Source organism: Limulus polyphemus, unplaced genomic scaffold, assembly GCF_000517525.1.
Source record: "Limulus polyphemus unplaced genomic scaffold, Limulus_polyphemus-2.1.2 Scaffold4854, whole genome shotgun sequence".
Lineage (NCBI taxonomy): Eukaryota > Metazoa > Arthropoda > Merostomata > Xiphosura > Limulidae > Limulus > Limulus polyphemus.
Genome location: NW_013670464.1, coordinates 72,119 through 84,016, shown reverse-complemented (window position 1 = coordinate 84,016; position 11,898 = coordinate 72,119). Strand labels below are relative to the sequence as shown.

General features: G+C 34.8%; 1 protein-coding gene across 1 annotated transcript in view; it reads right to left on the bottom strand.

Annotated features, from left to right (window-relative positions):
- Nucleotides 1-1,793: 1,793 nt before the first annotated feature.
- Nucleotides 1,794-11,898, bottom strand: part of LOC106471782 (atrial natriuretic peptide receptor 3-like) — a gene marked incomplete at its 3' end in the record, with an annotated part of 51,750 nt that continues 41,645 nt past the window's right edge. Inside the window, exons 3-4 of the mRNA XM_013932405.1 lie at nt 3,316-3,508; nt 1,794-1,929 (exon numbers count right to left, since the gene is read on the bottom strand). Coding sequence (XP_013787859.1) covers nt 1,794-1,929; nt 3,316-3,508 — 329 coding nt within the window. The remainder of the gene's footprint in view (nt 1,930-3,315; nt 3,509-11,898) is intronic.

Below are 11,898 nucleotides of genomic sequence, written 5' to 3'. Positions count from 1 at the left end.
AGTCAAGCGCCCTAACCACCTGGCCAATGATATAACTCATTCCTTTTAGATTTATATTCGTCCCAGATGTTAATTCTTGATTAGATGAGATAAATACTTTTTGATTTACTATTTTAGGATCTAACTTAAAAATCTACCTGATTTTTAAAAGTATCACACACACAGACTATACCATATCACTCCTACTTGTTTTTGGATCTCCGATTTTAATTAAAATGTCTGCTAAAATTAACGAAATAACGAAATACTATGCACAATTCCCATTGTCCCAACATGGTTTTAAATGCACTTTCAGGAGGTTCTTTAAGTACTTTGGCATATGTTTTTATTCCACTCAATTCTAATGTATTTCTATATTTATTTTCTTCTTCTTCTTTATAATAACTACAGACTTTAAAACTTGCTTGATGGTTCTCGTTGCAATTCGCACAGTTTGTCTGATTTCTTGATACTACAGCTTTTAACTTCATGATTACCCGTACATCTTATACATTTAATAATATTAGTGCAAGTATCAGCCATATGCCCAACTTGCTGACATTTAAAACATTGTATAATTGGATTGAAAGTTTTATACTCTTCAACTTTATAAAATCTAAATATTCTATTTTCATTATCTCCATTCTCTAAAAACACCTTTATAGTTGTTGTTAGTTCACGAGTCTTCCTGCTAGTTTTCCTTTCACCTTTACTACTTTCAATTCCTTGATTCATCAATTCGTACATAATATCTTCAGGTTTAATTGTATGATTACTTCCTTTAACTACCTTATGGTAGCTCCCACCAAACATGCTCGTTCCTTTCAGCCGTGGGGGCGTTATAATGTGACGGTCAATCCCACTAATCGTTGGTAAAAGAGTAGCCCAAGAGTTGGCGTTGGGTGGTGTTGACTAGCTGTCTTCCCTCTAGTCTTACACTGTTAAATTGAGGACGGCTAGCGCAGATAGTCCTCGTGTTGCTTTGTACGAAATTAAAAAAACAAAACAAACCTTATGGTAGCCTTGTACTAATCTTAACTCCAATAAAAATATCTGGAGGCCATGATTTCACAAATTTTTTACATGAAACATACATTCTGCTCTAATAAATGTTTTTACATTTCTTAACTTTCTTAACATGCTTATTTTAGCTTAAGGAAATTTGTTCTTAATTTCGTTACATATTTGTATGTCATTGTATTGATCTGGTACACTTTCCACAATTACTGGAGGTAATATTAATATTTTCTTTAGACCTGTTTTCTTTTCATTATTCTCACTTTGTTTTGAGTTTACATTAGGGGACCTTTGCAATTTCGGCCTTTTTTAAAAACCCGCCAAGTATCATCTCCTGTATAATAATTTGATTCTACTTCTGATATTGTATCATCTAATTTCTGATTTTCCTTATTTTCTTATTTACAATGTTTTACACTTCTACTGCTTGGAGCTTGAAGCTTTACAACAGGGCCGCGCTTACCTTTCTTTATAAGACACTCATTCAATAGAGAGTTGTAGTTCATTAAAGTTTAGTCTTTGCTCAACATATAAGCACTTAAATTTTTCACAAAGATCTACCTATTCTATTCGTGATGCTGTGAAAGAAGAAAAATACTTAGTTGCAGGTATAAAACAGACTAATAACAGAAGGATTAAGTTTTTTTATATTATATTTTATATCATGTATAATTTGTTATTTCAACAGTGATTTTGGACGTTTTATCTTAATCCACGCATATATTTAGTAGCGAATGAGTCCACCACATTCTTTAGTTGTTTAAAACATTGATATTTATATTTGTAATTTCGTTTACCTTCGAAAGTTCGATTCCACATTTTCTGTGTAATAATGCTGCCATTGGTGATATGGCCACCTTCTTCCAACGTTTCGTTCAACGCTAAGACGTACAGTAAAACTGCTTCGTGGAAAGCCGTCACATAGGTATTGACCTAGCATAATTATTGGCACTTAAATAACTTATAATTTTTACAAAATAAGTACACAGAAAATGTTCTCCTTAAACATTCATTTACCGCAAATGTGTTTTTAATTATAATCTGAATAACGTATTTTACATATTTTAGGACGATTAAGTTACAATTTATACAGAGAAATGATAATTTTTAACGAAGAAAACTGATTAAATCGTTATAAGCGTTTTATTAGGGAACAAAACATATTTAAAGTCTTAAGAGATTACTTGTTCTATAGGAAGAATACGCGGTTAATTAAGACTAACATTTTCTTTAAAATATATAATCAGTTAGCTCTGTTATAAATGTAAACATTATAAAACATCTAACACAGGCAACATTGGGTTTTGTATGGTAAACAATGCATGAAAATGACATGATCATTTTACACAAATTTATAAGGGTAAAACATTTCCTATACAAAGTCAAAAACGCCCAATGCACAAATACAAAAAGAGTAAGTATTCTTCACACTTTCACCAAACATAAAACAAAGTTACTTTGTTTCCAAATGTTCGAAACAGCTTTAATTAATAAAGTTTAAAGATAGAATTTATTTTTTTATTGCGGTAGGTGACGTGTGAGGATATATTTTAAGTATTCCAATCACACATTTAAAAAACGGTTAATTTATACATAGAAAATAACTTCTATACAGCTCGTTTTTATACACACAGAGGGTGGGCCACAAGGACCAACGAGTACAGGTACTAATTCATGGGACTTTTTCATGTGGGGATAATTACGTGATCAAATGTATATATGATGAACATTTCCAAAGTTCGATTGGTTTGTGTGATCACATGAATACAATTTAATCATGAAGATAGGTTTATTTTATTACTGCTAGTTTATTTATTGGGGGGGGGGGCTGTGGGCTATGACCCATTTCTTCTTCAAATATAGGTTTATTTTATTACTGCTTGTTTATATATTGAGGGGGCTGTGGGCTATGACCCATTTCTTCTTCAAATATAGGTTTATTTTATTACTGCTAGTTTATTTATTGGGGGCTGTGGGCTATGGCCCATTTCTTCTTCAAATATAGGTTTATTTTATTACTGCTAGTTTATTTATTGGGAAGGGCTGTGGGCTATGACCCATTTTCTTCTTCAAATATAGGTTTACTTTATTACTGCTAGTTTATATATTGGGGGAGCTGTTGGCTATGACCATTTCCTCTTCAAATGTAGGTTTATTTTATTACTGCTAGTTTATTTATTGGGGAGGGCTGTGGGCTATGACCCATTTCTTCTTCAAATATAGGTTTATTTTATTACTGCTAGTTTATATATTGGGGGGGAGGAGTTGTGGGCTATGACCCATTTTCTTCTTCAAATATAGGTTACTTAAAAGAATTACCTCTTCTTCTCCGTAATCAAATCCAAATTTCTTCTTTGCGATATCCTTGACAGTTCGAGAAAACTCGGCGTATTCAGGCGTTTCTGGTTTTCTTGCCGTCACTGTCAAAAGAGCTTCGTAAGCTTTCCGAGCACGCTTGTTTCTTGTTTGACTGTCTCCTTTTCGCATCCAGGGATTAGCATTTTCTTTTTTGCTAAATAAAAAGAATACTCCTTCAAAATTATTTCACTATTTGTCTACAGCTAAGAAAATGTAAGACAAAATGCTAACTAGCTTGATACATTTATTTTGGAAAGTATATTTTGTGTAAATTACTGTGCGTTACATACACCCCCCCCCCCACGTGGCACAGCGGCATGTCTGCGGACTTACAACGCTAGAAACCGGGTTTCGATACTCGTGGTGAGCAGAGGACAGATAGCCAATTGTTGTGTAGCTTTGTGCATAACTTCAAACAAACAAATGTTACATGGACAACATTCTGTCAGGCCTTCAGATGGAACCATTGGAGCTGATGATATTTTAATGCTCAAAATGGAACTGTCCATATCTTGAAGAGGGTAAAGTAATATGAGAATGGACTATTAATCATTTTATTCATATTTCAGCATCACAAAACACACTTGAGGGACGTAGCTCTCGTTTATCTTCCCCACCATATGAATCAGATAAGAAACGCCTATCCAAGCAGTTGGAGAAACATTCTTCAGAACTCCTTGTAGTAGATCGTACAACTTGGCAGCTCGAAGGGGAGTGAGGGTGGAAGAGGGGCTTAAACAGTTTGTGAAATCTAATAGGTTTCAAGTTTCTGCAGAAGATGTAACACACCAGGTGACTGTCATACAGCAGTTTCACATTTACATCTTGGTGTTATGTACTTCTGCTCAAAGGAGACAAATTTTTTTTTACTTTCATTCATAGTTTGCGAGCGTTAATTTAACTTATTGTAATACATGTGCTAATAATGTGTTCATTACTAATTATTATTATATACATCCAATAATGTATTCATTACTAGTTATTATTATATATATACCAATAATGTGTTCATTACTAATTATTATATATTTTTATCTTTTTAGTTTGTTTTAGAGCAAAACCACATTGGGCTATCTGCTGTGTCCACCTTGTGGAATCGAGCCTCGGATTTTAGTGTTGTGAATCCGCAACCTTACCTCTGTCACATCAGGGAACATTTTTTTTTGTCCAGAATGAAAACATAAAACATATTTCTGAGGGATATTAAAAAAATAAAATCAACAGTTACTAGCATTTCAAACAACATTTGCACGTACCTTCATAACATGTTTTATTATGAAACATGAATTAAAAGTTATATTTTGCTTATCATCTTTAATGACAAATTTGCGCTTTTGAGAAAATAAAAACTTAACTTCCAGCCGTAAAAAAAATATTGTTTTTCAAAGTAAATAAAACAGTAATCGGTTTAGCCATCGAACGTTTGTTAGACGAAACAACAGCAAAGAAGTTAGAGAAGAAAAAAGATAAATTGTACATCTCTGTGTATTTTCCCTTCTAACTAAATGTACGATAATCGAAACTCTGCAAGTTCTCATTTGAAGATAATCGCCTCATCAGTATGAATAATGAAGCCTGCACGAGACAGTAATAATGAAAATCACTGCGTAGAGATGACTGAAATGGTGTTCTGCGCAACTATTAGCAGAAATCACATATAAGTAGGGCCCGGCATGGCCAGGTGGTTAGGGCGCTCGACTCCCAATCTGAGGGTCGCGGGTTCGAATCCCCGTCACACCAAACATGCTCGCCCTTTCAGCCGTGGGGGCGTTATTATGTAATGATCAATCCTACTATTCGGTTGTAAAAGATTAGCCCAAGAGTTAGCGGTGGGTGGTGATGACTAGCTGCTTTCCCTCTAGTATTACACTGCTAAATTAGTGACGGCTAACATAGATAGCCCTCGTGTAGCTTTGCGCAAACTTCAAAACAAACCAAACCAAACATGTAAGTAACTTAATTTTTAAAACGTTTTTATTTAGCCTTTTCTGAATAGGACTGTGTACAAGAGTCTGCCTTTACCAGTAATAGAAATGCTCTAATCATTTGTAGGAGGAATCTATAGGAGGAGGGTTAAAATACAAATAAGTAACATACAGTAAAAATCGATAAACAAAGTGAATGCGTTAATTAATGATGTAACTTGTACACGATCTCTAATTTGAATTTAATTTAAAGCTTAAATCTCAGACCTCAAAACTTTGTGTTGTCTGTAGCTTATACTAAAACAAACTTACAAATAACATACAAATGTTTAACTGTAAAATCCTAGATTTTAACAAGCAACCATTGTATCTATTCAGAAAATACTTCGGTCACATCTTTTTGGGTGAATGTATACACGTATATTAATTTTTTTTATAACTGCCTTTTCGTGTGATACTATTCTACGGCGATTTGGGGCTGTTAACATGAACGACGGATGTAAAACCTGGAACACTGTTGAGTATGTAAGGTTGTTGGTCATACACGTGGTAGGAGAGAGATTAATCTATAATAATGGCGAAGGCCGTGTGTTTTAACTGTTAATAACTCTTCATAGTGACAGAGAGAGAGAGTGTGTACTGGATATTAAAAAGACACTAATACTTGAAAAAAGTGTCCTAACTGTGATGGGAAAATAGCGAAAAACATGTTAGAAATAATTGCTGGTAAAAAAAAACAACACGAAATAAACTAAAAAAATAAAATAAGGAATTCAAGAGTAGCCCAGTTTGTTTTTGAGACTGTGGTCACGTGATTTCACTACTTTTTCAGGCCACAAACACTATGAATGTGAGCAAAAAATGATAACTGTAAGGTAGTTCGACACGACATTTTACAAAAAAAAACGTTGCCCCCCACTGGCACAACGGTATGTCTGCGGACTTACAACGCTAAAGACCGGTTTTCGATACCCGTGGTGGGCAGAGCACAGATAGCCCATTGTGTAGCTTTGCGCTTAACTTCAAACAAACAAAACAAGCTTACAAAATCGTTATCTATTTTTACATCTTACTCAGCTACGACAGGTTAACGATATGTTATAAGAACGACGTTCCATGTCCTTTGAAACTATTTTTTTTTAATTGTCGATCTTGCTTTCCCTGTTAGGCACGATTCCATGATCCCACACTGCAATTTCTATTGTAACAAATGTTTGTGACATCTTAGACCATACGTCTTGACAAGTTTCCCCCAAACTATTCATCGTACGTGGACTCCAAGATCACTTTAAGCAAATTAAAGGCAAAATACGTTATTGTAGTTGCATTTTGAGTTACTTGAGAGCTTTCTTGAACTTTGAATTATTGTTTTTCGCAATGATCGAAACATTGTACCTGTTTAAAAACAAACAAACTGTAATTATACTTTTAAAAATATTTACTTACTGCAACTTGTAATGAAAGAATACTTATAATCAGTAAGTAAACTCATCTTCATCATTTCGTGTAATTTCATTCCAGACCGAGTTAAGCCCTCTCTTCGGCCAAACGAAGGAAAAAAAGGAGGAAGAATAAAAGATGCGAGAGAATGGTGAGGTAAAGGAGGAAATGGGGAGTACAGTGAGAACGAGATAAATGAAGTGTGATGATGGAAAGACAGGCAGTGAAAACAAACGTGAATAATGAGACGAGCACTATAGAATTGAAACATGGTGACGTAAGTAATCTAAAAACGAAACTATTAAATGAGCAAATTGTATTATCATTGTTATGGTGTGAACGCCTTTTACAAACCGGCGAAACATGATTATGAATAATTATACTTGTCATAAGATATTATGTTAGGCCTGTTATATTTTGTAACAGCAAGTACGGTGGTGGTCGGAACAATGTTTATATAAGCCATTGTTACAACAATTGTTATGGTGTGAACGCCTTTTAACAAACCGGCGAAACATGATTATAATTAATTATACTTGTCATAAGATATCATGTTAGGCCTGTTATATTTTGTAACAGCAAGTACGGTGGTGGTCGGAACAATGTTTATATAAGCCATTGTTACAACAATTGTTATGGTGTGAACGCCTTTTACGAACCGGCGAAACATGATTATAATTAATTATACTTGTCATAAGATCTTCATGTTAGGCCTGTTATATATTTTAACACTGGATTCTTAATCCAGTTCTTTACATTCTTCTGATTCTTGAAAATCCCTAAGGGACTAGATTAAGAATTTAGTGTTAAGAATATATATTAGGCCTAACAGTGATCTAAACTTCGTACCTCTGTTTAAAATACTTTTTCTTGTTGTAAAGTTGTAGCTTGTAATAAAGTAATAATTTGTTGAATTGCGCTTTGCTTAAAATTTCTAGTAAAATATGGATAATGGTGTTACTCGTAAACCAATATATGACAAAACAAGTCAGTATAGAGTTTAAAGACTTGGGTGTGACCTAGCATCACTTACAGGGAGGTTACCGCAGGGAAAGAACTACATTTAGAATGGCTAAGACTATAAAGGATTTAGTACTTTAATGCCACTTAGTGGCTCAGTGGTACGACTGAGGGCTTCTAGAGCTAAAAATCGGGTTTCGATAAGGGTGGTGGGCAGAGCACAGACAGCCCATTGTGTAGCTCTGCCCTTAACAACAACCAAACAAACAAATAAGTACTTTAACATTTTGATTTTATACCGTAAATCCAAATAACATTTTAAAAACATCTAAATGGTACTTTTTTGTGGCAGGTCAAAAACTAGTGATAAATTAGTCTGTAAATCTCATCTGAAGGAAATTGTGAATGGAAATATGATTCCCAAAGCGACATTCAACGATAAAACTCCTTCTTTTAGAATGAAAAGCAATTTTCATGTATGAATATATGATAGTTTAGCTGTCACAACGTTAATCTTATGATATCATATCGGCATATAACTGTCTCAGAAACCTCTGCTATTTTCTAGACTTCAGTTATACATCTTGGAGAACAGATGACCCTTGATATTTCAACTCTTAAAACCCGCTTCTACAGGCTAATCATAAGTTGTAAGTAATGGAAGTCTGTTCCATAATACACTGTCAATCTATCACTAAGAAATCTATAATGTAAAGCTTTGTGGTGGATGGGAGTAGATTATTCTGTCTCGTGTGGGCAAAAAACATGAATAATAAAAAAGAAAGAAACAGCGACTGATTATGGATACTTGTTTTAGAGTTGGAATTAACTATTGAAAGAAAAAAAATGATTTCAAACTGAATGCAAGAATTTCGTAAAAAAAACAATCAACTACAGCGAAGTGGATTGAAGAAAGAGAAAAATTATGGAAATTTTATGCTAAACTTGTCAATTTGCATAAAGGCGTGAATAAAGGCAATTCCTAGATGAAAATCTAATAACAATATCCAAATAGTACGAATGAATTCCTGTGTGTATTTGAGCCTTCCAATGACTTTTAATAAAAGAGAATTACATGAGATCCATACTGATATTTGAAGAAAATAATATGTCATTTGGCAAACACCATTCCGATCAAAAGTTTTGTAAATGATGCCAGTTTGTGGCTCCCACTTTTCATATCGAAGATAGTTACACTTAAAATAATAAAACCTGCCGAATAAAAGTTAAGGATCAATATTCATTGTCATAAAATATACGTGTACAGGCGGTTTTGTTACATGAATGCGTTGAGCGCGTCCCAGTGGTTATTATGAAGGTATGTTAAAAGACGGCCGCGTCCCAGTGGCTAGCAGGAAGATACGTTTACAGGCGGTTTTGTTATATGAATGGGTTGAGCGCGTCCCAGTGGTTATTATGAAGGTATGTTAAAAGACGGCCGCGTCCCAGTGGCTAGCAAGAAGATACCTTTACAGGTGGTTGCGTCCTAGTGATTAACGTGTTGGGATATGGATCTGAGATCCCGTGGCTTGGGCCCCGTTACCGCCAAACAAAATCGCGCTGCACAGTTTAGGGCACAGTCAAGTCCCAGTCTTCGGTCTGACAAAAGTAGACCAAGAATTCGCGGATGACTAACGCAGATAGCTTTGCGCGAATTTCAAGAAACAAAGAAATTTTTGTTAATGATAATGACGTAGTGCCTCTGACAAAAAAGGCACTTATTTGCTTGTTTGTAGTTAAGCACAAAGCTACACAATAGGCTATCTGTGCTCTGATCCCCATGGGTATCAAAATCCGGTTTCTAGCGTTGTAAGTCCGCAGAAATACCGCAATGCAACTGGGGGGAGGGGCAAGGCACTCATTCTTAAAAGTACCAAGATTAATGGAGAAATATTCAAATGCCGAATTTTATGGAGATTTATTTTATGTAGTAATGAAAGGTAATTTATTAATACAGCAAAAAAATATTCGTTTAGAAAGGTAAAAACTGTAAACTTGCAATAAAGATTGGGTAAAGTAATCTAAAGTAAGAACAGCGTGGAAGGTACTGAATCAAAATATGATGGAGGTAATCTATTTTTCCAGGTACCAATGTTCAACCGCGCTACAGTTACAGAAACAAGAGGAAAGAGCAACTAGTCTTAATGAGATGTTTAAAAAAAGTTTGTTTGTTTGTTAAACTTGCGCAAAGCTACTCGGAGACTATCTGCGATTGATGTACCTAATTTAGAAGTGTTAGACTAGAAAGGAGGCAGCTAGACAACAGCACCCACCGCCAACCATTGGCTACTCTTTTACCAACAAAAAGTGGGATTGACTATCATGTTATAACACCCTTACTGCTGAAAGGGCGGGCATGTTCGATGATGGGATTCGAACCCGCGACCCACAGATTGCAAGTCGGGTACTCGAATCATCAGGCTATGCCAGGTTTTTAAAGCCAGTAAAGGACTTTAAATTGCTGGATTATTCAGACAGTTCCAGAACAAATAATTTAAGAGTGCTACATTCACGAAATGCTTTCTACCAGTTAGTGTTTCTCAATTGATTCATTACAAGATGGCCGGTGTCCTCATTAAAACAAACTTAATCCATATTTGTGCAACCATAACGGCTTAGCTGTTAGTCCTAACTATTCCCGAAAGCAACACATAAATCCCTGATTATGTTTGTTATACATAAATAAAATACGACATTTTATCATGAGAAACAGCAATATGATGAACAAAAGAATCATTAGAAATGTAGTCAGACTCGGACAAAAGAATTGTTAGAAATGTAGTCAGACTCGGACAAAAGAATTGTTAGAAATGTAGTCAGACTCGGACAAAAGAATTGTTAGAAATGTAGTCAGACTCGGACAAAAGAATTGTTAGAAATGTAGTCAGACTCGGACAAAATAATTATTAGAAATGTAGTCAGACTCTGACAAAAGAATTGTTAGAAATGTAGTCAGACGCGGACAAAAGAATTGTTAGAAATGTAGTCAGACTCGGACAAAAGAATTGTTAGAAATGTAGTCAGACCCTTTGCATACAAAACATCCACGAGAGAATTATAAAGAAGGCTTCCAGTAGAGTGTGGTTTGACACATCTTAACCTTTAACCTCTAACTTCCTTTCACTTTCTGTGTATCATTCCACAGACGTACATGCTTTAGGCGAGATTAACCTTTGAGCTTGTTAGATCTTGGAATGAGTTCGTATTTCAAAATCATAAACAAAATTAAATTCGTAAACTAGCGAAATAAACTAGGTCACTGACAGCTCACTTTTTTCATCAGAAGGCGAATTAATTGATGAATAACCAAAACGTAAAGAAACATTAGAAGACACATAACCAGTCAAAGGAAATACAAACCGCAGCAAGTAAACGATATTTATTCATGATTCTGTAACAGCCTTAAGAATTTAATATGAACTATGTCATATATCATTTGGGTTAAGGTCTTTGAAAAAATATAAACATATTACGTAAAGGATAGCAACAAGTTGTCATACAAAAAGTTTTCAGAAATTCTTATGTACATTATTTATACGTATGTAACAAAAGCCCGTAAAATGGCCCATTTCATTTATAGCATACCAGACAAAACACACCCTAAAAACCTTGTCACGTGTCATTCTAGTGGTGGTTACAGCAGTTTTCATCCATGTACATAAGTGGTTTATGGTTCGGAGAAAACTACATCTCGTACAACAAAGTTAACACTAAACAAAGGTTGCTGACCGAACCAGTATAGCAATATCAGAAGGTCACGGTGTCAGTTATTACGTTTTATGATACTTAATTGGTCTCTTGACCCTCGGGTCGTTAAACTATAGATAATATAAACTTTACGAGCTGTTATTTTTATTGATCTGTTTAATATAATGTATCCTCTCGAAAATCAATATTTTTTATAACCCTACAAGATATCATCCAAAAGTTTGTTTGTTTGTATCAAAATGTTTGTGCAGAGAAGCTGTACAAAGCTGTACAGAGAAGCTGTACAAAGAGCTGTACAAAGCTGTACAGAGAAGCTGTACAAAGAGCTGTACAAAGCTGTACAGAGAAGCTCTACAAAGAGCTGTACAAAGCTGTACAAAGAGCTTTACAAAGCTGTACAGAGAAGCTGTACAAAGAGCTTTACAAAGCTGTACAGAGAAGCTGTACAAAGAGCTTTACAAAGCTGTACTGAGAAGCTCTACAAAAAGCTATATTCACACAGTCTCCATAA